This window comes from Muntiacus reevesi, chromosome 2 (assembly GCF_963930625.1).
Source record: "Muntiacus reevesi chromosome 2, mMunRee1.1, whole genome shotgun sequence".
In the NCBI taxonomy this organism is placed as follows: domain Eukaryota; kingdom Metazoa; phylum Chordata; class Mammalia; order Artiodactyla; family Cervidae; genus Muntiacus; species Muntiacus reevesi.
The window spans coordinates 174,535,365-174,560,760 of NC_089250.1; the positions used below are offsets into that span (position 1 = coordinate 174,535,365).

At 58.6% G+C, this 25,396-nt stretch overlaps 2 protein-coding genes across 2 annotated transcripts in view; one reads left to right on the forward strand and one right to left on the reverse strand.

Moving 5' to 3' along the window:
• Positions 1–527: 527 nt before the first annotated feature.
• On the reverse strand, positions 528–4,139 carry LOC136157322 (spidroin-2-like). The gene is made up of 4 exons (XM_065919245.1): positions 3,848–4,139; positions 3,679–3,697; positions 1,614–2,564; positions 528–1,365 (listed from the first exon to the last, which is right to left on the reverse strand). Exons 1-4 carry the CDS (start codon positions 4,137–4,139, stop codon positions 528–530), a joined length of 2,100 nt encoding a protein of 699 aa, XP_065775317.1.
• ELFN1 (extracellular leucine rich repeat and fibronectin type III domain containing 1) overlaps positions 591–25,396 on the forward strand; it is a 62,153-nt gene continuing 37,347 nt past the window's right edge. The window contains exon 1 of the mRNA XM_065920186.1: positions 591–944. The gene's annotated coding sequence lies outside the window, so the exon portion shown is untranslated. The remainder of the gene's footprint in view (positions 945–25,396) is intronic.

Here is a 25,396-nt window from a genome sequence, read left to right on the forward strand (position 1 = left end):
TCGGGGGCGACCACCCTCTCGCCCCCACCCCCACCAAGTGCAGCGCCCTCCCCATCCCGGAAACGCGCGCCCCAGCGGGCAGGGCAATTGCACTCGCGGACGGGCGCGCCCACACAGGGTCTGACTTCGGGTCAACTTTCACGCGGTTCCCGGCGTGTGTGCTCACGGCAGTGCCCGCACGCGCGCTCTCGTTTCCGCCCAGGTGCCCACCTCCCATCGCCACCCGGCGTCCCGACTCCTAGACCTTCGGGGGCCTCTATTCTAACGGTGCCTGGGGCGAGGGCAGGGGCGCGCAGGGCGAGCCAGAAGGAGGGGGGCGAAGATGCCTCGGGGCTGCCCACGCCGCCCCGCAGCCTGCTCGACTCCCCGCCCGCGTCACCCTTCGGACACCCCCCGTCCATCGACGTGCCGGAGCTACACCGCCGCCCGCCCCTCCGGCCGCCCCCGCCCGCGTCCCCCGCCCCTCCTCCAGCCCTCCCCGCTCCGGCTCCTACACGAAATCTTCGATCACGCTCAGAAAGAATGTGCTACAACCTCGGCGCGGCCGCGGCCGCCACCACCGCGCCCGCGCCGGAGCCGGAGGAGCCGGAGCCGGAGCCGCCGCTGCCCCGCCTGTCCGGCCGGCCCTGGGCTCGCCGCGCGCTGTCTCCGCCGCCGCCGCCCCGCGCTCGCCCAGCGCTTGACGCAGTGAGCGCCGCAGCCCGGCTCCCGCCGGCTCCGCTCCGCTCCCCGTCGCAGGCCGAGCCCTGCCCGGCGGGCTCCGGGAGGGGCAGGCAAGGCGCTAGGGGGAGGAGAGCTGTCTGGAGCCAGCGAGGCCGGCGGAGGAAGAGCTGGAGGAAGGAGGGGAAGCCGCCGCCGCCGCCGCCGCGCTCCGGGGACCTGGGCGCGCGCGCTGCGCTCTCCTGTGACGGTGCCTCCAGCCCCGGGCCCACAGCCGAGAGCAGGTAGGAAGGGGATGGTGGGGGCGGGGGCTGCGCGGGGCTGCGGCTCGGGGGTCCTTTCTCTCGCGGCTGCAGGGCCAGCAGCTCCCCGCCCCTGGGGGAGGCGGGGATGAGGCTCTCACGGCCAGCAGTGGGGGCGTGCGCGGGGTCCCCAGAGGCTCTCACCGCCCGGGCCGCCCCAGTCCCGGCGCCCTGCCCTGAGCGTCCTCGCCGGGGCCGAGTCTCCCGCCAGTGGGGCTTGGTTATGGAGCGTTGTTTCCGCCGGTCCTCGCCGCCCCGCTCTCGGGTGCCGAGGCGGTCGCACCCGAAGTTAGCAGTCGCCGGGCCCCGGCCGGACAAACTTCCCTCCCCGACGCCGCGACCCGAAGGCCCGGAACTCCGGACCCCTCGGGCTAGGAGGCGCCGCGGGGACCCCGAAACTTTCCTGAGCATTGTAAGCAGGAAGGGAGGGATAGGCAGGGATGGGGTAACAGGGTGGTCTTGCTTGCGAGGGAGCAGTGGTATCCGCGGCGCCCCAAGTTAATGCGGAGACCGCCCCCCATCAGGAACCGTCAGGAACCCCATCTAGTAGTCGAGGGCGGGCAGGGAGCGGACTGAGGGTGCCCAGCCCTCTCACGGCCGGCGTGGGGGGAGCCTTGTTCGGAGCGGGCGTTACAGGACCCCCACCCCCACCTCACCCCACCGGGTCTCCTGGCTCCGCCAGCCGCGGCCGCTCTCCCGCGAGGGACCCAGCTCCAGGCGATTCCCAGGCGCCTCTGCCCCGAGCCTCTCCGCCCGGAAGCCGGGGGCCGGGGTGTGGCGGGACCCCAGCGCGCGGCTCTCAGCCATCTCACCCTGCCGCTCTTGCCTCCACGCCCCCTGCTCGTCCCTCCTTCTTGACTCTCTGGTCTCTGTGTGTCGCCCCCAACTTTCTTCCCAAACTGCACCGTGTGGCCTGTGGCCGCCCAGACCGGCGCGATGCTAGCACCATCCTCAACGGAGCCCTCCCCGCTGGCGGGGCGTGGGGTCCCCGGGCCCGACTGTCGCCGCTGAGCGGGAATTCCCTCTCGACCCACTGACGCGGGCCCATCCCCCCGCCCCATCTGAGCGGCGGGGGGCGTGCGGTGGTCGTGGCGAGCCGCCGGCTGGACTGTGGAGAGTGAAGGGGACCCGCGAAGCTTCCGAGAGGGTTTTGGGGTGTAGCCACAGCCTCGCGTGCGGGGAAGAGGCGACGCCCCGGTGGGCCCCCCTGCAGCGTCGCCTGCACGCACCCCCAAGGCCCAGGAGGGTTCTGTCCTCCCCCCCACTCCACCCACCCCAACACTCAGGTCCCAGCTTGAGTGGATTTGGGGGACGGAGGACACGGGGTACTTGCTTTTCTCCCCGTCTGCCGCATCCAGCCCCCAGGCAGCCTGGGGGTCTTTGTCCCCAAGGCTGGCCTCGGGCCCCGCCCCCTCCGTCAACTCGGGGACCCCGACGCCCTCCAGCGCTTCTGCGCCGCGCTCCAGCGGTCTCCCAGCCTCGGTGAGCGAGGAGCTGCATCCGTGTCCACCCCTCACCCGCTCTGGGGCTGGGGGTGGGTCAGGGGGCGTGGAGCGCGGTGTGGGGTCGTTGACAGAAGTCCTCGCCGCGGAGCCGGCGCCTCTGGAACAGAATTAATGACTTACACGCAGGCGGCGATCGGCGCGACCACGGGGGAGGGGCGACCGAGCTGACGCGAGCGGAGAGGTCGTAGCCCTAAGGGGCGGCCTCCGCCGGGCGGGGATCGGGGGAGGTGAGGGCGTCAGTGGCCGGGACCTCAAGCTTCCCTTCAGGCCCCACCTGCAATCCCCTGCGCCCGCAACTCCGGGGTTCGCTCTCTGCGCAGCTGGCTCGGGGACCTCCCCCTGTGCGGAGCCCGGACCCTGGGCGGAGCATACTCGCCTGGCAGTGGGGCAGGGCTGGGGCGGGTGCTCTGGCCTCGGCTTGCTCGCCTAAGAAATGGGCTCATAGCCCCCAGGCCTGGGGAGCAGCAGGAGGCTGCTCTGTAACTCTGACTGGCCCTAGCTCGGTCCCTGGCTTTCTGGGATGGCCCCTCCCAAGCCAACCCCATCCTTCCTGAGCCACAGCTGCTTGCTGGGGTGGGGGGACCGGCCAGAAACAGGCATCAGTTACCTCCGGGCAGGGGCTGGCCTGGGGAAGGACATGCTGGAGCCCCACTCCCATGCAATCACTGCCCAGGGCTGGTGAGGCCAGAGGCCGGGAGGCTGATTTCTCAGACCTTCCAGGAGTGACCCGTGGCCCCGGGGAGGCTCTCTCCAGCCCCAGCTGCAGCTGGAGTGGGGGCGGCTCTGAGGCAGGAGGGGAGCCCTCTCCCCAGCCGGCCTGCTCTCTTGTTCCCCAGTCCTGGCTGAGCACATCTGAGGCTTGCTGTGTCTACAGGGAGAGCCCGGAGCCTGGCCTTGGCCTGGGGCCTGCGGGGCGAGGGTTCAGGCAGGGGCAGCCGATTGAGAAGGGATGCAGCTCAGATGCCCCCGCGGCCCAGCAGCCTCCTTCCCTGGGCCTCACCCTGATCCTCGGGGCTGTGACAGGTTTCTGGACACAGCGCTCCCCAGGGCTCAGTCCCCACCACCGGCCACTCTGGCTTCGCTCTAGCAGCCCCTTTCTAGCCTGGCAGAGCCCCACCGTGCAGGCAGGAGGGGCCCGCAAAGCACTGCCTCCCTAAGTCCCCGCTGGCAGGGGAGGCAGCTTGGCGCCCACTCCGCAGGTCCTGGCTGACCTTCTGCGCCCCAGCGGCGCTGGGGGAGGGGGTCTGTCAGCCCCTATAGGAGTCGCCTGTGCCGTGGGCGTTCATTCACATCCCCTCTCCCGTCCCCACACACTATAGGATTTATCTTGATTTGCTGCCTTTGAATTGAGTCAACTCTTTTGTATGCTCGGTGAATTGCCCAGCTGCTGGCGGGGAGCGGAGAGCGTGCCGGGGGTACTGAGGCCGGGAATCAGAGGCGGGCGGGGGACGGGAAGCGGGGAGGGGGCTGCGGGCGCCTGCGGGGACGGCCCGGGCGGCGCGGGGACGCGAGCGGGCCGGGCTGCGGGATGGGCAGCCCCCCGGGCAGTCGAGAGCACCGCCGAGGCCTGCCTGGCCGCAACGAGGAGTCCCCGAGGGGCCAGGAGGCTCAGTCCTGGGGGCACAGCTGCCCCTCGGGTTCTGCTTCGGACCGGCTGTGTGGCGGGGGGCATGCCCCCGGGCCTCTCTGGGTCGTTTCCTTGCCTGTAACTTGCGAAAAGGGGGCTTCTGCACGCGCAGGTGGCAGGGGTCAAACTAAAAGGAGAGCTTGCTCAGAGACCCTCCCCACCCCGAGTCTCCCCAGAGGCTGGGGGAGTGAGGGAAGGAAGGGGACCGGGGCTGGGAGACGGTGCCGGCCCTCCCCGCCCCTCCCCCAGCTCTCTGCCCCCGGACCCCTGCCTTCTCCCAGGTGGGCCGGATCGACGGGCCGACCCGGGTCCTGAGAACGCCCGGGCTTTGCTTAAAAGGGAGGGGGTCGTGGGCAGCCCTTCCCAGCCACAGCTGCTGCGCGCTCCGTCACCGGAGGGCGGACGTGGGTGGGAGGCCGGCCAGGGGCCGAGAGGAAACCCTCCTGCGCTTTCTAGTACCTCCCCCTCCCGCTCCCTCCCCCGCGCCCCCACCCCCGGCTCGGCGGCGGGAGGGAACGAGCCAGGCAGCGAGGAGGCCGGGCGGGCGGGGAGAAGGGGGGGCGCGAGACTCGGCGCCGGACTCGGAGGAAGAGGGGGCGGGGGCGCGCAAAGGCGGGGCGGGGGGGGCGCAGGGGCGGCGCGCGGGCTCCGGCGCCCCTGCCCGCGCGCGAGGGGCGGGGCGGCGCGCGGATCGATGGGCGAAGCTGGGGAGGAATTTCAATCCCCGGAGCGAAGTTAGAGCTTGAAGGACGGCGGCGGCGGCGGCGGCGGGCACAGCCCCGGAACGGCGGCCGGGCGAGCAGGTAAGCGCGGAGCCGGCGCATCCCGAGTCCGCGCGGGGCCGGGGCCGAGCCTGGGGGCGCGGCAGTCCGGCCGCTCGCGGGGGTGGCGCGGCGGGCCCCGCGCCCCCGCACCCCGCGCCCCCGGCCCCTCGTGCGCCCCGGCCCCGCGCGCCCTCCGAGCGGAGCCGGCAAAGTTGGAAGAACTTGGCGGCGGCGGCGGAGCCGGCTCTCGGCTCAGCGGGGCAGAGGGGGTCCTGGTCGGGGCTCCGCGGCCCCCCCAGGAGCGCCCCTTCCCCGCGCGCCTCTGCCCCTCGCACGGACTCGCCCCTGCCCCAGCACCCCTCTCCCCTCGTCGCCCCTCATCCCACCCCCGCTCAGAGCTGCTGCTTCCCGTGGTCGACCCAGCGCGGCCCTTGCCCTTCCCCGGAGCCTCCTCGGCCCGGGGCCCCTGAGCCCCGTCGGTGCGGGCGGGTAGCACCCTTCTCGGTCAGCTCGCGCTCCCGACGTTTGGCGCCCCCCAGCCCGGCACCGTCCAGCCATGCCCTGGGGAAGGGCGGCACTCCGCGAAAGGGGAGCCAAACCCTCGGCGTGGGGGCGGGGGCCTTTGCTCAGAACCTGGTGGAAGTTCTCCACCCCTCCCCCCACCTTGGACACGTTCTCTTCGTCATCCTTCGGGGGAGGGGTGCTGAGCCTTCTCGCCCCAGCGTGCCTCTAAGACAGGGGCCCCCTTACATTCTGTAGAAGCTGCAGGTCACCTGCTTGCTGCTCACGGTGGGAGCAAGGGTTCCCCCTCCAAAACAGACCGGCAGCCTCGGGCATGAAAGCCGGGCTCTTCCCGACAAGAGCTGTGTGACCTTGGGGCAGGTAAGCCTCTCAGAGCCTCAGTTCCCAAATCTGTGAAATGGGGCACAAGGCTAGCCTGTGCTCCATGGAAGGAACACCCCAGGGAAGGGTCAGCACTGGCAGGGCCCCTGGAGGCCTCTCCTCCAGGCTCGGAGCCTCCAGCCAGGCTTGCAGCCCCAGCGGAGCCTCAGGTGTGAGCCATCCTGTCCTGGCCCTGCGTGTGCCTTGTGGAGCGCTTGCTTGGGTGCAGCTGCGTCTGCCTGGCTCCCTCGCTGTTGCGCTGGGGGCTGGCAAGAAGGCGTTAACAAGATCTAAGGTCTTGTGGGCCCTGCGGGGCAGAGGCTTTCAAGGCTGGGGTGTGAGGGGGAATGCCGGGGAATAGGAAGGTAGGCTCCTCTCTGGTAGCCATCTCCAGTGGGGCCCCAGCCCCAGAGGAAAGGAGCACGTTGGCCCGTGTTGCCTTGCAGCCGCGAGTACTGCCCTGCTTCCTGCCCGACCAGCCCCCTGGCCTCCTGTGCCCTGGGTCCTTGCAGCTGCCACCTTTTAGCTGAGCCAGCCCTGGGGGACGCTGTCCCAAACCCCACCCCTGGTTTGCATCCCGCTTCATCAGAAAGGGTGACACCCCGAGATGGAGGCACGGATGCCGGGTGGCTGTGTGTAAGAGGGGAAGCCCCTTGCTCTCTGGGTTCAGGGGTGGTGTCAGTGCCTCACTTTCCTGGGGTCGTGGAGGGCTGCCCCCTACCCCAGCCCCGCAGGCTCTCCGGGTCTGAAAGGTTGGGAGTCACGCAGTCAGATCCTCTCGGACCCCCTCCTGCAGGCTGGCCGCCCGGGTCTCACTCAGGGTGACACAGCAGCTGCGAGCTGGCGGTCCTGATGAAGGAAGTGGGGTGGGTGTCTTACCCGGCCTGGCAGACGTGAGGGGGTTGGCACGGGGTGTGGCGGTCACCCATACCTGGGCCTGGGGACAAGAAGGACTGAGGTCCCCTCCCCACTGCCCCCCCAATTTCCTCTGGAAAGCTCAGAGGTTGTTCACAGTGCCTTTGGAAGCTAGCACCCCCCCCCAAGCTGGGAAGAGGCTGTTGCTCCCCTAATTCCCTACCCCCAAAAAAACAGGTGATGGGGCCCCCAGGAGAGATGGGAACCTAGCAGCCCCTGTCTTAGACCCTGGGAGTTTGAACCTAAAAGTCTCCTTGTCAGCATCATCTGCCCCAGGAGAGGAAAAATTAGTGGGGTCTAAATTACGGCAGGATCTCAGCACGGCAACAGGGGAGTGTCTGCCCAAGTCCCACATCTGTGTGTGTCTCTTAGGCACACATGCACGCACGCACACACACTACACACTTCCCAGGTCCCAAGTCTGTGTGTGTCTCTAAGACACACACACACACACACCTGGGTCCCACTGAAACCAGCTATAGGTTTCAGTGGGGTTTTCTAGGCACTCAGATCGCCTGGGTCAGAGCCCCACCCCTGAGAGGCCCAGGCTGTGAGCCCAGAACCCTCTTTCTGAGGGTGTTCAGCAGCAGAAGAAATTTACGAGCAGAGGTGCTGGGACCGGGGTGTCCATATATCTCCGCAGGAAACAGACAGCCCTGGGCGGGTGGTGGAGAATACAGGCCGAGTGGGGGTGCGGTGGGCGCCTTGGGTGAAAGAAGCTAGTGAGTGACAGGCAGGAGATGGATCTCAGGGCCGGGGGACGGGGCCGTAAATCTCCAGGCGTGAACCTGGAGCAGATGGTGGCATTGCCGCGGACGCTGGATACATTTGTCATCTCTCCAGCACCCCCGTCCCCCCCACACCGCCCTTCCCTCTTTGTCTCCCGACATGGATTCTGATTTCTTCCTGCAGAAGCTCGGGCGTCACCTGGCCCCGGGCAGGTCTTGGGGGGTGGGGGAGCAGGCTGATGGTGGAGCCCACGCAGGGGCTGGTCCCCAGATACATGAAGGACTTTGGTACCATCTGTCCCAGCACCCACTGCACAGATGCGGAGACTGAGGCTGGAGTGGGGCAGGGTGCGGTCTGGGGACGCACGGTGAGTGGGCTGGCTGGTGGCGGGGCTGCCGCGTCCCTGCTGTGTGGGTTCAGGTCTGGTCACCTGAGCAGGGCAGGCGGCCTCAACTGCTGGGGGCACCTGCTCCCTGGCCGTCCCCACCCCCGCCGGGTACCCTGTGTCTGCGTGCACCCACGCGGTGAGCGGGAGGGGGTGGCGGGTGTGGACATGGCTGCTCCATCTGGCCCCACTGCCTGTCATTTGCCCTCCCTGTGTGTGTCCAGTTGATTCCCGGCTTTGCCGAGCTCTCCCCAGAGGAGAGGGCGTGGAGAGACCTTGGGGGCTCAGCAGCCACCTGGGGGCAGGAACCGTGGCTTCTGGCCCTCTGAGCTGGAGGGTCCTGATGGTTATTCCCCAGGCGGGTTGAGGGTCCACGCGTGTTCTGCTGGAGCCCGAGCATGTTGAGGCCCCGGCGACTGGGGGGCTTGTGTCCCGGGTGGGGAGAGAGCTGGTACATAGCTCACAGGCGCAGGCACCCAGTCCTTCCCCAGGCCTTCCAGGTGATGGGGCCCCCAGGAGAGACGGGGACCCAGCAGCCCCTGTCTTAGACCCTGGGAGTTTGAACCTAAAAGTCTCCTTGTCAGCATCATCTGCTCCAGGAGAGGAAAAATTAGTGGGGTCTAAATTACGGCAGGATCTCAGCACGGCAACAGGGGAGTGTCTGCCCAAGTCCCACATCTGTGTGTCTCTTAGGCACACATGCACGCACGCACACACACTACACACTTCCCAGGTCCCAAGTCTGTGTGTGTCTCTAAGACACACACACACACACACACACACACACCCCCCAGGTCCCACGTCAGCCCGTCTGGCCCCGCCTTTCAGAAGGGTCCAGCATCGCCCACGGTCACACGCAAGCCTGCTGCGAGGCCAAGGCTGGAGTCCTCCTGGGAGCCGGGTCTGGGTCGGCCTCGGAGTTGCAGAAGGAGCTGGAACAGAGGCTGAGGGCGGCGGGGACACCAGGAGGGCCGGACAGTCTCCCTGGGGCCCCCTTGGGGTCAGCAGGGGCTGTGCCTTGCCTCTGCTCTGCCCCGGGATCTGGGGTGGCGCTGTGGGGAAACTGAGTCACGGGCCACCTACACTCGGCTTTTGATGACAGCTGTCCCCACACCCAGCGCCAGGGCTCCTGGAGGTTCCATGCTGGGTGACCCTGAGCCTCTGCCTCAGCCCCGCTGGGCCCTCCCTTCCAGGCCTGACGGGGAGCCTCAGTCCCTGGGAACCTGTGGCTCCCAGGAGGGAGGCCCACTCCTCCTTGGGGGCTGCTGTGGCCTGGGGGCTCCCGGAGGAAGAGTTCGCTGGGCCCTTCAGTGTTGGATTCACTGGACATGAGCTTGGGCAAACTCTGGGAGACAGTGAGGGACGGGCAGGCCTGGCATGCTGCGGTCCAGGGGGTCATGGAGTTGGACGTGACCGAGCCACCAATGGCAGCGTAAGCCTCTGGGTGGTCCGGCAGGAGGAGGCTGCCTGAGGGCGGGGTGCGGGGGTGCGGAGGGCAGGGGTCGCCTGGCATCCAACCCCTCCTGGCCGGCAGCCCAGGACCTTTGACTCAAGCCCTCCATTAACAGATGGGGAGACTGAGGCCCTGATGTTGCAGCGCCAGCAAGCCAAGCCCTCCAGGCTCAGCCCCACCCCACCCTGGAGAGAGCAGAGGGTCTTTTCAGACAGCGTTGCCTAGCAGCCGGGCCTCAGCTGCACCCCTGGTGCCTCGGGGCCCACGTTGGCCCCCCTCTTTAACAGCGCCGCCCCCAAGCACAACTCTGCTGTCCGTCCCCCCACGCCCCCACCGGCTGTGCTGAGCGCTGACCCCAGCCTGGAGATGTGGACAGTGTGACGAACGCTGGGTCTGCCCCCGGGAGTGGCCGGCACGCCCCCTCCCCTTCCGCGGAAAGCCTGGGGTCCCGTCGGAGTCCTCCTGTGGGCTGGAACCCCAGGCTCCCTCATGTTTGCCGACAGATCCTGGTTTCCTGGTTTATTTTCGGCAGGACCAGCTCTCCCTCTGCGGCTCACAGACCAGGCGCCTCCTCCCCGCACGTGGGGATGGGGCCAGGCCGGGCTGGCCTTGGGGGTTGAGAGCCCAGTGTGGGAGGGGCTTTCTAGATCCTTCCTGCACACAGCAGGTGCCGCAGAGAGATGGCTTGTGAGCGCGCAGTGAGGAGGCACCCCCGGCCCCTTGCTGTCAGCACAGAGCGTGGAGGACTTCCGGGAGGAGCAACGTGCGCCCTGCCCTCTGCACGCCCCCGCAGGCTCCCGCGCAGCCCTGGAGTCCTGCGGGCCGGGGGCTCCCGGTGCTTCTGGAGCCTGCTTCCTGCCCCCTCCCCCGCCACCCCCCATCTCCACGGAGGGGTCGCCTTTACCTCTGGTCGCCCTGTGGAAGTTTCCGGAAGGGCCCAGCGGCTGGTCAGGGGTGACCCAGTGTCTGCTCTGGCCACGCAAGCTAGGAACGGGCCGCCTTTCTGCCTCGCTGCTTCTATCTGTCGAATGGGTTGAGAGCTTGGCCCTCCCCGCGTGCTGGGCTGGGGGCAGGGCCCAGGGGCCGGGTCACAGTCTCCGGTCACCCCTCTGAGCCTGTTTTCTGCTTGGTAGGGGCAGGGCTGAGGTCGATGGCCAGCCTGATGGTGAGTCTGAACGGGTGACCCGAGTTCTGCGGAAGACAGAGCCGCTCCTGTGGGCCCTGCTCAGCCCCGAGCCCCGCCTCCCTGGAGGCCAGCCTGGCCCTGTGTCCCCTCGCGCTATGCTGTGGAAAGGGGGGGCTGGGAGAAGGGCTGCCCACGCAGGGGCCTGAGCTGGCATCAGGCTTGGCGCGCTGGAAGGGCCGGGCCAGAGGTGCAGGCTCGGTGGGGACAGGGCCCCCCGCGCCGGCTGAGAGGGCCGGGGTTTCTGGGGAAGACGTGGGTCTCGTTCTGTTTGCCTTGGGACGCTCTTGGGGACTTTGAGACGGTGAGGGGCGCAGTTGGCTTCCGTATCTAGAGGTCCCTGTGGCTGGAGGGGAGGAGGGGTGTCCTGGGGGCCTGTGTGGGCAGGGGTGGCCACCCACGTCTGGTGAGATGGGGCCGCCCGTCGGGGCTGACAGCGCCGGTGAGGGAGAGCCCGGAGCATGTTTTGACGTTGCTTTAAAGATTGGAGCTGCGCTCCTGTAGAGACCTGTTCTGTAAAGCTACCCCACATTCCCATCTGTGTCCATTACCGAGCGAGGAGTGTGTGTGTGTGTAGAGGATGAGATGGTATGAAGCGAATCCTGCTCTCCTCCGACACCCAGCACTCAGCACCGTCTCTCTAAGGGGAGCGGGGCCCGGGCCCCCGCCGGAGGACGCAGGTGGCGTGAGAGTCGGTGACCGGCACCCACCGCGGTACTCGGTGGGAGTGTGCGGGCCGTTGCTCAGCCGGCGGCAGGTGCTTCCTTTCGAGACACACGTCTCAAGCGTGGGTGTGCGTGTGCTGGTGCACGCCTCCCGGGAGCCGGAGCAGACAGCAGGCACGGCCCCGTGACCGACGCTGCCTGACGGACGGTGCGTTCCCGTCTCGGGCTCCTGTCTGAGGGTTGAGGTTCTGTAGGACCAGTTTCCTGTCTGTCTGCTTTTGTGGGGCCTCCAGCAGAGTGGACTGCGGTTGCAGAGGGCAGAGCCGTGCAGAGCCCCCAGGGGCCCCTGGTGGCGCCCTCGTGGGCGGGGGGAGCTGGCTGGCGCCAGGTCCTGGGGGACAGGCCGGGGCAGGGAGGAGGCTCTGGCCTCCAAGGAGTCTGCCGTCTGACGGACATCGGGCTTATTTTGGCCTCACCATCGGGGTGTCCCCAGAGAGCAGGAGCTTGCCAGATCTGGAGGACGGGAGTCTCAGGAGATGGCTTTTCAGAAAAACTGCTCCGCAGAAATCCAGGGGTGCCCCCGGCCTCATCCACGCGCGTCAGGGCCGAGATGTCCCAGCCGGGCAGCTGCCCCGAGAGCTCTGAGGATGTGTGACCACGATCCCCACGCCCTGACAGGCACACGTGGGTACACACACACGCATGTGTGACTTCGGGGTTCAGTGTACATGCAGCCCCCTCTGGAGGCACAGGAGCGGCCTCTGACACGCCCGTGCACACGCAGAGCGCACATCACACACGGCAGGCTCTCGTCTCTCGGTGAGCGTCCAGACACCGGGCCCAGGTGTCCCCGCCCCTCCATGCTGTCCTCTGCCCTGCACGCCCGCGTGTCCACTCATGCGCTGAGCCCGCATGCCCCGGCCGGCACCCGTGTCCCGCGTGTTCCCTGCACACAGAGGCACAGGGCGGCCACGATGCTGTTTCTGTCTGGGGCCTGGGGTTGGGAGGCATGCTCCCAGGGGCCGTGTGAGTGACTGGACACCTGTCCCAGAGCCCAGCCCCGCGTCCCTCCCAGCTGGCCCGGGGGGCCTGCTCCGTCGTGAGCTCACCCTCGCTGTGCCAGCCCTGCACAGAGCTGGGTGGGGCCCGGGGGCCCAGGTAATGTTCTGCCCGTCCCCGGGGGGTCCTTGGGAAGCCAAGCGCCTGGGGGAGTGGGTAAGGTGGGTGGTGGTGGCCGTCGGGGAGGGCAGGTCTGCAGGCCGTGCAGGGCTGTCTCGTCGGTGTAGGTGGTGGAAGGCCACTGCTCTGGCCGGGACCGGGCCCACACCCCGCTGTGGGACGCCTGGGTTGTCTGGTGCTGCCCTCGGCAGAAGGTGACGGACCGCGGGGATGCCTGGCTCCTCAGTGACATCCGTGCCTCCTGGAGCCGCATGGCCAGAGGGCGGTGGGAGCCAAATTCAGGTCCTTTCGGCCAGAACCCCTTCCATTTCCCTCTGCCCCCTGCCCCTTGGGGGAAGATGTCTGGAAATTCTAAACTCCAGTAGAAAAACCCCATCTCTGGGGGCTGGGCAATGGGGCTGTGGGTCCTGGGCAGGAAGGGTGAAGCCAGGTGACGTTCCACACCCAGAGCTCTAGGGCCATTCCAGCACCCTCTTCCGAAAGGGGAAGCGGGGGCTGGGGGGCATGGCATGGCCCCTGGGCGCGTGGCCTGCTTGCGGCTCCCTGAGCTCACAGGGAAGGTGCCCGAGTCCTGTGGCGCTCAGCCCCTTCCGCAGACTGGCCTCCTGGCTCCTGTCTCACCTGCCGCCATCCTGGCCTCTGAGACTCCTTGACGCGCAGGGCTCAGCGTGCTCCTGGGCGTGGTGGTCCAGACCCTGCCGGCCCCGCGCCCGCTGTGGGCGCCCAGCACACCGGGGAGCCTCTTGCGGCTGAGAGGGAGGGGCTGGGCCCGGCTCGTATCACGAGCTCCAGAACCCAGACCCGCCTGTCTCTGACACCCCTTGCCCCACCCTGCCCCAGCAGCCTCTCTGCCCATTTTATGCTGGGAGAGCTGGGAGCTGGGCCCTCAACTGCAGGGGAGCAGGGGTTGCCCCCAGCAGGCGCCGAGGTGGGAGCCCCCTGGCCGGCTGCAGGCGAGTGGCCCGTGGGTTCTAGGCTGCCCGGGCTCGCCCCATCCCGTCCCGTCCTGTCCCACTCGGGGTTCTGTGTGTGCGGGGCGCTCCTGTTTGAGTGAAATCTCGGACGGGCTCAGAGGCTGACGGCCTTGGGGGCCGCTCGGTCATCCTGCAGGGGACTCTGGCCTTTAGAGTAAAGCTGGTCTCCTGTGAGGCTGGCGTCCCGTGGAGGCTGGGTTGTGTGTCCGATCTCGCCAGCCTGCCCGTTTGTCCCCGCTCCCCGCTTTCTGGAGGCTCCTGACTGTGACCATGCCTCTGTGCCCTTGGGACGGGACCTGCAGCAGCGTCCGCACGTGGACAGGGGTGCTCGGCCTCCGCCGCGGCTGAGTCTCAGACCCTCCCCGTCACCCTGGAGGGCTCCCTGCCTCCTGGCCAGTCGTGGGTGGTCTCCACTGCCCCAGGCTCAGATCGCCACCTGTCTCTGTAGGCTTCTTGTCCGGCTGCCGCACGAGGCTGCAGCCCCTCACGTCCCTGCAACATCTGGCAATGTTGGTCTTTTTTTTATTACAGATGCGCCGGGCAGGGGTCGGGGGCTGTGGTTTGAATTAGCATTTTCCTAGTGACCAGTGAAGTTGGACATTTCCGCGTGTGTTTATTGGCGCTCATATTTTGTTTCTGATGTCTAAATCTTTTGCACATTTTAATGTGTTTATTTGTCTTACTGAGTTTCAGCATTATTCAAAATTGTTGAGAGAGTTCTTTATACGTTCTGAATACGAGTCCTTTATCTGAAGTATGATTTGCAAATATCTTATCCTGCCTGGTCTGTATCTTGTCTTTAATATTTTTCATGGTGTCTTTTGGAGCACAGAAGTTTTTATGTGTGATGAAGTTTGCTTTATCAATTTTTCTCTTTTATGAATCCTGTTATTAGTGTTACACGTGAGAATTCTGTGCCTCATCCAAGGTCACAGATATTTCTTCTGTGTTTTCTCCTAGGAGTTTACATTCTAATTTTAGCTCTTGGATTTAGGTTTATTGACCATTTTAAGTTAACGTTTGTGAATGCTGTGTATGGCTCTTCATTCATTTTTTTGGGTACATGGGTTTCTAATTGTCACAGCATCATTTTTAAAATAAAAATATTTTTAACTGAAAGATGATTGCCTTACGGGATTGAGTTGGTATCTGCCAGACCTCAGCGTGACTCAGGTGCACGTGTGTCCCCGTCCCGAGCCTCCCTCCCACCGCCAGCTTTGAGAGCCCTGCTTTCAGCTCCCGCTGGCTGGCGTTCGCCTTTGCGGCCGTGCTCCCCTCTGCCTCCTCCACCCTCTCCCTCCTCCCCGCTGCGTTCCCGGGTCTCTTCTCTCCTGTGTGACCGTTGTCGCCCTGCACATGACGGCCTCACTGCCCTCGTCTGGGTCCAGCCGTCTTTCCTGTTGAGTTTTCCTGGGGCCGTGGGTGGAGGGTTTGCTTCTGGACCCTAAGCTCTCCCTCACGGGTGTGTGTCTGATCCTCTGCCAGCACCACACTCGCTTGGTCACTGAAGGTTTGTGGCCCGTTTGGAAAGTGGGTAATGTAAGTCCTCTAAATTTTTTTCTTTTCAAAATATTTTCTGCTATTCTTAGTCCTTTACATTTCTGTGCAAATTTTAAGATCACCTTGTTAATTAAAGAAGTGCTTGCTGGGCTTTTGATGGGCTTCTGTCTAATGCAAAGATCAACTTGGAAATATTGTCTTCCTGTCCATGAACATGGACTGTGTCTCCATGAATTAGACCTTTATTTTCTCTGAGCAATTTTTTGGGGTCATTTTCAGTGTGCAAGTCTTGCAAATTAAGTTTCTGTTGTTAAATTTATTCCTAAGTGTTTTTTGATGCTATTGTGAATGGAATTATTTTCTTAATTTCATTTTCAGATTGTTTGTTGCTAGTACGTAGGAGTAAAGCTGAGTTTCGTATGTTGATATTTTATCCTATGACCTTGCTGAATTTAATTATTGGCTAGTTCCATTAGACTTTTGTGGATTCCTTAGGATTTTCTGCATGTCCTCTGCAAATAAGGGGAGTCTTACATCTTTTTCAAACAGGCTATCTCTCATTAGGATTATTTTTCTTGCTTTATTGTGCTGACCAGAACCTCCAGAGTAAAGCTGAACGGCACCGGTGCATCATGCCTGATCTCAGCATTCAGCCTCTCACCATTAAGTATGTTAGCTGTGACTTTCCCGGATGGTCTTTATCAGGTTGAGAAGTTCCCTCGTAGCCCTGGTGTTTGAGTGTCTCTATGGTGAATGTGTGTTGGATTCGGTTATATGCATCTACTGAAATGGCCATTTGACTTTTGTCCTTTTACTAGTATGACTTTAGTTGATTTTCAGAGGTTAAACCAGCCTAGCATTGCCGGGGTAAGTGCCACCTCTACAATCCTTTTTCTTTATTGCTGGGTTTGGTTTGCTACTGTTTTATGAAGAATTTTTGCACCAGTGTTCATGTGATGTGTGGGTCTGTTATTTCCTTATGATGCCTTTGTCTGGTTTTGGTAGCAGGGAAAATACTGGTCTCATAGAATGAGTGAGGAAGTTTTTCTTTCTCTTTTTTTCCCTGAGTTTGTCTAGATTCAGTATGATTTTTAAAAAATATTTGACAGAATTTGCAATTTAAGCCACCTGGGCTTGGACTTTTCTTTGTGGGAGTGTTTTAAATTAGTCATTCATTTTTGGATAAATGATTGTAAGTTGATTCAGGCTTCCTATTTTTGAATCAGTTTTGTTAATTTGTGTCTTTCTGTGAATTTGCCCACTCATTTTCTACGTTATGTAGTTGGTTGGTATAAAGTTGTTCACAATATTACTTTTATTAGTTTTACATTCCCCTTGATAGCTGTAGGGTTGGTAGTGATGTTTTCTTTTTAATAATAACTGATTTTGGTAATTTCTGGGGTTTTTTTTCTTGGTCAGTCTGGCTAAAGGTTTTGTCAATTTGTTAATCTTTTCAAATGGATGATTTTTGGTTTTTGTTGATTTATTATTCTATTTTTTCATCAGCCTTAGTTCTGATTTATTATTTCCTTTATTCTACTTGCTTTGGCTTTTTCTAGTTTCTTAAGGTAGATGCTTCAGTTGTTGAGATTTTTCTTCTTTTCTGATGCACATTGAAAGCTATAAATTTCCATCTAAACCCTGCTTTAACTGCATCTCATAGACTTTGATATGTTCTGTTTTCATTTAATTAAAGACGTTATCTAATGTCCTTTGTGATTTCTTTGACTCATGGCTATTTTTAAAATTGTTGTTTACTTTCCAAATATTTGAGGATTTCTCAGATTTATTTCTTTTGTTGATTTTTAATTCTATTCCACTGTGGTTGGTGAACATACTTTCTATGGTTACATTCATTTTAAATTTACGGAAGTTTGTCTTTTGGCCTAAAATATTGTCCATCCTGAGGAGTGTACCTCATGTGTTTGAAAAGAACATGCATTCTTCAGGGCAGGATGTTCTGCAAATGTCAGTTAGGTCAGGCTGGTGATGGTGTCGTTCAGATTGTATGTTTGCTGATTTCTTCTGTCTAGTTTTCTCAATTATTGAAAGTGGAATATTAGAATCTTCAACTATCATTGGTATTATTATCTGTTTGGTATTGTCTGCTATTGGTATTATTATGTTTCTCCTTTCAATTTTGATAATTTTTGCTTACTGTATTTTGGAGCTCTTATGGACATATTCGTTTATATTTGTCATCTCTTTCTGAGGTATCAACCTGAATATGATTATGAAATGTGTCTCTTTGCCTCTAGTATGTTTCTTGAAGTCTCTTCTGCCTGGTGTTAACTTGCCTATTCTGGCTTTTATGTGGTTCCTGTTTTCATCTATTTTTCTGTCCTTTTACTTTCATCACCATTGTATATTTGAACCTAAAGTGTAAAATTTTGGGGCAACATATATTTGGATCTTGCTCTTTTAATCCAATCTGACAACTTCTGCCTTTTAATTGAACCATTTAGTCTGCTCTCATGGAATGCAGTTTTTGATTTGACATGGTTGCCGTTTTCTGCGTTATTTTCTGCACGTCTTGTCTTTCTCCTGGTCTATTTCTCTTTTGATGTCAGGTACATGCTTGCAATGTGCTGTTCTAGTTCCTTTTTAGTTTTTTAAACTTTATTTCTTTGCATTGTTCTTAGTAGTTGCTCGGGGGATTACAATATGCATCTTAACACAAATGATTTCAGATTAACACTGATTTTTGTCATTGTTCAGTCATCTCCCACAGCTTGCTCAAACTCAGGTCCATCGAGTCGGTGATGCCGTCCAACCATCTCATCCTCTGTCATCCCCTTCTCCTCCTGCCTTCAATCTTTCCCAGCATCAGCGTCTTTTCCAGTGAGTCAGTTCTTTGCATCAAGTGGCCGAAGTATTGAAGTTTCAGCTTTGGCATCAGTCCTTCCAATGGATGTGCAGGACTGATTTCCTTTAGGATGGACTGATTGGATCTCCTTGCAGTCCAAGGGCCTCTCAAGAGTCTTCTCCAACACCACAATTCAAGAGCATCAATTCTTGGGCGCTCAGCCTTTTTTATGGTCCAACTCTCACATCCAAACATGACTACTAGGAAAGACCACAGTTTTGACTAGACAGACCTTTGTTGGCAAAGTGATGCCTCTGCTTTTTAATACGCGGTCTAGATTTGTCATAGCTGTTAATACAGACTTAGCTGTGGTAACGTGCGGAAGCTTTGCTCCAGTATAGCGCCATTTACCCTCCCTCTTTTGTGCTAAATTGTCCTATAAAGTACATCAGTATATGCTAGTCATGACACCAGGGTAGTGTTATAATTGATGCTGTATGTACTCTCACATTTTTAAAAGAAGTTAAGGGAATGGAAGAGAAGACAATGCATTTATAGAGTCTCTTATATTCGTCTGGCACTCCTCCTCTTTCTGTGGATTTGAATTACCCTGGACGTGACTGCCCTTCAGCCTGAAGTTCTTCCTGCAGTAAGTTTCTTCTGAATCAGGGGCTACTGGCACCAAATTCTCTCGGTCTTTGTCTACGCGTGTCTTAGTTTGCCTTCATCTCTGAAGGACAGTTTCACGGGGTATGGAATTCTCGGTCGACATTCTTTCAGCAGGCTGAGCATGCCTTTCCAGTGCCTTCTCCCCTCCATATCTTGGATGGGAAGTCGGCCGTTGACGGTGTTGGCTGTGATGGATCGCTTTTCTCCATCATCTCTGTCTATCAGCACTTCCATTATGATGTATGTAGGTGTGGGTTCCTTGTTTTCATCCTTCTTGGGGTTTGTTGATCTTGCATCTGTTAGATTAATGTTTTTCATCAAATTTGGGGACTTTTTAGCTGCTATTTCTTGAAATATTTTCTTACCTCTTTCTCTTCTCCTAGGACTTCTGTCACATATATGTTGGTACCAAGCCCTTGATGTTGTCTCCCACGGATGTCTTAGGCTCACTTTATTTTCCTTATCTATTTCCTAAAAAAAGATATATTTATTTGGATGCACCAATAAATATTTATTTATTTATTTAAACATGAGATCTTAGTTGCAACATGCGAGCTCTTTATTGCGGCACGCGGGAACTTTAGTTGCGGCACATGGGATCTTGTTCCCTGACCAAGGATCAGACCCGGGTCTCCTGCATTGAGAGTGCAGAGTCTTAGCCCCTGGGCCGCCAGGGAAGTCCTCCTCCTCTACTTATTCTCCCTGTTCTTTGGATTGGATACTTTATTTTGATCTATCTTCAGGTTCACTGATTCTTTCTTCTGCCATCTCAGATTGACTGTTGAGCCCTTCATGAGCTTTTCACTTCAGTTATTACACTTTTGAATTCCAAAATTCTGCTGAATAATTCCTCTCTCTTCATTTAGGTTCTCTGTGTTTTGAGTCCATGTCATAATATTTTCCTTTCATCTTTAAACATGATTGTCTTTTGCCCTTTTTAAAAACAGATTTATGATTGCCGCTTTGAAGTCTTTGCTGTACACCACAACATCTTGTGACATTGTGACAGTTTTTATTGACTGCTTTTTATTTGAGTATGAGTTACCTTTTCCTGCTCCTTGGCATATCTTGTAATTTTGTGTTGAAAATGGGCATTTTAGACAACACCCTTTGGCACCTCTGGATTCTGATTCCCACCCCCCCACCCCCATTTGCTAGGTTTTTTTGTTTGTTTATTGGGTAATTTGCCTGGACTAAAACTTTGAAATCCATGTCCACTAATGTGTGATGATTGATGTCTTTGCTTAGTCTGTCTTAAAAAACAAACAAACTCCTGGTTTTCTTTTAAATTTCGGCTTCCTAGGGATCCTCTCGGTGTCTGCTTAGCTTGGTGGTCAGTCAGTGATCGGTCAGAGGTTGTGTCAGGCTTTTGCTGTCTGCTGATGGATCTGCACATGGGTTTAGGGGCACCTTCAAGGACCAGGCAGCTTCGAGTCTGTTCTGCCTTGTACTCTCTGCCAGGCTCTCTCGCGTCCCCTCTGCGTGTGTCCTCAGGCTCTTGGTGGGCCAGGGACGTGTGAGTTTCTTGGGCTTCATCTGCTGTCCCCCAGGCGTGCTGCCCGTCAGTCGGGTTTATGTGGAGAGTCTATCGAGCACGTCTACAGCAGCCGCATCTCGTGTCTTTCTCGGCCAGATTTCCAGCCAGTCCCCTGGCCTGTGGCCGCCCCAGCCGGGATCGCAGCCTCAGCCTGGAGGCACAGCTGACTTTCCTCACTCACTCACCGCTGAGGTTGCTGCTCTCTGTTGACATCCCTGCTGCTGAGCCCGACTCTTGTGCCTTCTGCTCGAAATCAAATCAGCCTCTGGCAGTGACGCTTCTGGTTTCCGTGGCCTGCACACTGCTGTCCTGTTCGGACGATGTCCCAGCCGAGCCTGGAGTGGGGAGATGGAAGCAGTTCCAGGTAAGAATATCACAGATTTTCCCTGACTTACTCAACGTTTTAATCGTGTTTCCTGGATAAATGCCTTTTGGTCAATTTCGAGGGTACTGAAATGGTTATTTTTGATCATTTTTTACTATTTTTACAGTTTGGGGGAAAGGATTTGGCAACCCTCTCCCTCCAGTGTGCTGGAAGACCCATCTTGTGGTGCCACCTCCTAAAAACACAACTTTAAAAAACAGGCAGCTCCGTGAATTACTGCAAAGTGAAATTCGTTTCAGAACCAACCAGTTCAAGAAATAAGACATGACTTGCATCCCAGGATGTCTTCGTGTTCTCATGTGATTGTTACCCCCTCTTTTCTCCTTAAAGGGAAACACTTCTGATTTTTAATCCTATAGTTTTTCCTGTTTTTATGCTTTATATGAGTGTGTGAGTGTGTGAGAGTCACTCAGTCATGTCTGACTCTTTGCGACCCCATGGACTGTAGCCCGCCAGGCTCCTCTGTCCATGGGATTCTCCAGGCAAGAATACTGGAGTGGGTTGCCATGCCCTCCTCCAGGGGATCTTCCCAACCCAGGGATTGAAATCAGGTCTGCATTACGGGCGGATTCTTCACCATCTGAGCCGTGAGCTACACAATATGTATTCTTCTGAGGCCAGCTTTTTTTGCTCAGCACATTTTTGTGAGATCCATAATGTCGGTGTTGTACATGTCATCTGTGTTGCCTAGTATTCCTTTTCCTTTGGTCTTTCCTACTGTTGACGGACATTTGGGTTTTCCCAGTCTCCAACTGTGGCTAGTACTGTTATGAGCATCCTTGCACTTGCCTTTTGGTGGGCATGTGCACCGTTTTTGTTGGACAGATACTCAGCAGTGGGGTTATACACGGTGTGTGCTCAGTTTGAGTAGATGTTGCCAGTTTTCAGAAGTGCTCGTCGGAGCTCAATGCTCTCCTGAGGCCTCCCCACCTGTCAGCCCCAGTTCAGTCCTGGTTGTTCTGCGTCCTTGTCAACATTGGATACTGTCCTTTTCATTTTACCCCTACTGAAAGGTGAGCACATTTTCCTATGTTTACTTACCAGATATTGTTCAAAACTTTTACCCATTTCTTTCTGTTGAGATTCCTGCCTTCATCTTACACACCTGTAGGAATTCTTTATACTCTTTTCCAATCTTGATTATGTAGGTTTTAAGTATCTCCCCCCACCCTACGTATTGACATTTCCCTCTTCCATTCGTGTCTTTTAATGAGAAGTTATTCATTTTGATGTAGTCCACGTTTTCCTTCAGAATTGGTGCTTTTTGTTAGCTTAAAGCAAAATCTTTTTTCACTTCAAGTTTCTGAAGAGGTTCCTCTAGATGGTTTATTGTTCTGCATTTGACCTTGAGACTTTCAGTCCATCTGGAATTAATTTTTATTCTATGGTGTGAGGTAGGGATTCAGTTTCATTTCTTTTCACATAAATCCAGTTGATCTTACACCTTTTATTAAAAACACCACCCATTTTCAATGCATTATTTCATCCATTTTAACATTTTTATTTTGCGATCTGTTGTAGATCCCATGCATTCATGATAAATAATTCAGAGATCCCTGGTACCTTTTATCCATTTCTCCCCAGGAGTAACATCTTGCAAAACTATATGGCAACTGGGATGTTGACAGTGATACAGTCCAGATACAGAACATTTCCATCAATCCAGAAATCCTTTTCGCTTTTTTATAGCCACATAGCCACATTCAGTTCCCTCCCCCAAACCTCATCTGTGACCCCTGCAAAACACTAATCTGTTCTCTATTTCTATGATTTTTGTCTTTTCAAGTATACCGTATGCATGGAATCATATGGTATGTAACTTTTGGGGCTTGAATTTGTTTTCACTTACCAAAATTTCCTGGAGGTTCATCCAAGTTTTTTTTCAAAAGCCCGTTGCTTTTGTAGCAGAGTAATGACGTTGTTTCTTAGCCTGGTCTCTCTACAGGGCACCCTGTGTGTGTTCATGCACGCGAACGTGCTTGCCACTGTGTGAGCACAGTTTCAAGGCTGTCCAGGGCCTTGGTCTCTGCTCCGTTGATGTGATGCGTCTGGGGTCTGATAGTACAAATGGGCAAACACGGGAACCGTAGGATCAAGGGACGCGTGGGGAAGACCACCAGTTCCCAGTGTGGACCCCACAGGTGTGGGCTGCTAAGGGATCACGCATGTGTTTCTGGGTGTTTGGCATAATGTGGGGGTTTCAGATGGTCCTGCTTGCCTGGGGTCTGCCGAAGGCTCCTCTGGGTAGGTTTAGTCCACCTCAGCTGGAACCTTTGGGAAGCTGTGGAATCGGTGGCGAGGGCAGAACGTGTCTTGTCGCTTTATTTTCCCTCATTTTGGTGCACCCTCCCACCACGTTGTCCGTTTACCGCCGCGTGTCTCGGTGTGGCCCAGTGTGAAGCCTCCGCAGTCGCGTGTCTGTTGCAGATGGGGGTCTGAGCTTCTTGACCAAGTTCACACGGTCCCTGAAGCAGGGCCAGTGCTGGGGGCTTATTGGGTCCTTTGGCTTTTGGTTGTCTCCAAGAACCCTCGAGTGGAGATGGGAGCCCTTCCCCAAGCTAACAGGGAGCAGAGTCAATGCCAGTGACAGAATGGGGACTCCTGGAGCTGTTTGCGTAGCTAGCATCCTAGAGAGGATACTGGGTCAGGATTCAGGGACTGGGCTCTAGCCCTGGCCCAGGACTGTCTGACTTACTCTTCATAAGTGGATGGATAGATGGCTGAGGTGGTGGGTTTGTAGATAGATAGGAATGGATGATGAATAAAATGGATGGAGGATAATTGGAAGGGTGGATGGATGACGAGATGGATGGATGGATGGATGATGGATGGACAAACTGGATGAATGATGGGATGGATGGATTGATGGATGGATGGATGGATAAACTGGATGGATGATGGATGAGTAAACTGGATGGTGAGATGCATGGTGGATGAGTGGACAGATGTGTGAGGAATGAAGGAAGGATGGATGGATGATTGATGAACAGGTGAATGGATGGCTGAAAGATGAGTGAGTGGAGGATGGATGCGTTGCTGGTGGTGGGTGAATGGATGACGGGTAGAGGCACCTACAGGGACTAAAGACAGTGTCAGTATGGACCGAGGTTTGGAAGTCATGGGAGTGCAGATGACCCCTGGCTCAGAGACAAATGGCCCCAGAGGGCAGGTGGAGGTCCTGAGGGCCAGGGAGGTGGCTGGGGCGAGCTCACAGAGGCGGGTACTTACAGAGCTGAGGCTTGAGCCCCGACCTGCAGAGGCCACTTTCAGGCCTCCTGCCAGCCCGTCCCCCTAGAGATGCAGGGGCTGACCGAGGGGCCCAGCTACCTCACACAGAAGCTGGCAGTGGTCCTGGCTGACGGGTCAGCTGGAGCCCTCCTGGATACACCCGGGGTGTGCCGGGGGTCTGGGGTCTCCACCCACGGCTGCCCCTTGAATGGCCCTGCAGGTCCTCGGCCCTTCCCCGAGGTGGGTGAGACCTCGAGGCTGCTGTTGGGGGACTCGCAGCCCCTCCGCCAGTCTCCCCTCTGTGACGTGGGGCAGGGGCAGGGTTCCCCGCGCGAAGGCTGCGCTGGGCTGAGGCCCCGCTGCAGGCCCCACCCCCTCGGCTGGTCGCTGGGGTGGTTTTCCGTGGACCCCCGGGGGGCAGTGAGAGCCGGGGTGCTGTGGAGTCCCCGTGGGCGCCGGCCTCCCTGAGCAGCTGTCTTGGCCCCACACCCAGGATGTCACTCGGCTGTGTCTGGAGGCTGGGCCAGGGAGCCCGGGAAATGTTTAACTTTGAAAAATGGACCTTCACAGCTCATTAGGCGTCCATCGTGTGGCCGGGTGCCTCGGGCGGCTGGGGAGGAGGAGGACGCTGTGGCGTGAAATCACCGGGGTATTTAAAGGCCGCTCTGCATCCCTAACCAGCCTCTAGCTGCCCAGCCCAGCAGTGCCTGGCCGGCCAGGCGTTCAGGATGACCGTGTGACTGGCAGGGTGGCTTCCAGGCTGTGTGCAGCGACCTGATCCCGGCCAGACCCTCCTGGCAGCTTCTGTCTCCTGGCAGCCACTTCTGACATGGGGTCTCAGTTTCTGCCCCTGCCCGGTGACTGGTGGGCTGAGCGGAAGGCAGGGTGGCTGGGAGGATAGTTAGGAGCTGCCATGAGGCCTGGGGGAGGGCCTGCTGGCACCCACGTGCCCCGACTCCCGCCCGGGTGCTGCAGCCAAACCCCACCCCCCAGGGCTGCTCACTGGGGCCGGGACAGCTCCGTCCGGCCTGTCTGCCTGCGGCTGGGCCGTCAGAGGACCCTCGTGGGCCTGTGAGAGGCTGCGGGCCAGGCTGGGCTGCTCGGTTTATGGGGCAGAGGCCCCCTCCTGCCTGGGGGAGGGGCTTGTCTCTCCTCGGCCTGGCCGGGCGGACCTGAGGCCAGCAGGGGCGGCCAGGAGGTGTCCATGCCGTCAGCAGAGGCTGGGCTGCTGTGCGATGCTCTCAGCGTGGAGACCTGCTCTCCTGCACCACGCTGTCTGCAGGAGATGTGGGGTCATAGATGGGAGGCACCAGGTTGGACTGCAGCTGGGGGGGGGTGGCGGGGGAGAGGCAGGGCTGGGACCTCCCCGCACAACCTCCCAGACGGACTGCCCGAGGGCTCTGTGACCTTGGGCGAGCTCCTCCTGTCTCTGGGCCTTGTTTCTAGTCGGAAGTTGAGGGAAGCTTCCCGAATCCCCACTTGAGAGTTGAATGAAAGGAGACAGTAAAAGAAGGTGCCTGCTTCCTCCCGACCACGTGCTGGGCCGTGGGGGTCAGGGGTCAAGGTCCAAAGGAGACCCAGTTGGGCCGCTCGTGCCCCTGGATAGGCACATGCCATGCACAGCCTCTATCTACCTGAATGCGGGCCCACCTCTAGGTTAGAACACGCAGGTGTGTGTGCAAGCGTGCACACACGTGTGGGCATGGCGTGGGCACACCTGCAGACCTGTCTGTGAGCCCGGCTTCTGCGGAACCTCGGGGGTGCCCAGGGCCCCACCTGAACACGCTGCCCGCACCGGCTCGTCCCCATGGCAACCCCACGCGTGGAGCAGGTGTCTGGGAGACCTGGATCAGTGCCGACAGGTGGGTGCATGTGGTGGGGTCCCCAGGGGCGGCTAGAGAGCCAAGAGCATCAGAGCCCCGGGGTGGGGGCTCCCGGAAGATGGGGCAGTGCTCCCCTCTGCCCAGGAAACGCCCCCCAGAGCAGGAGCAGGTGGGGGCTCCCGGGAGATGGGGCAGTGCTCCCCTCTGCCCAGGAAACGCCCCCCC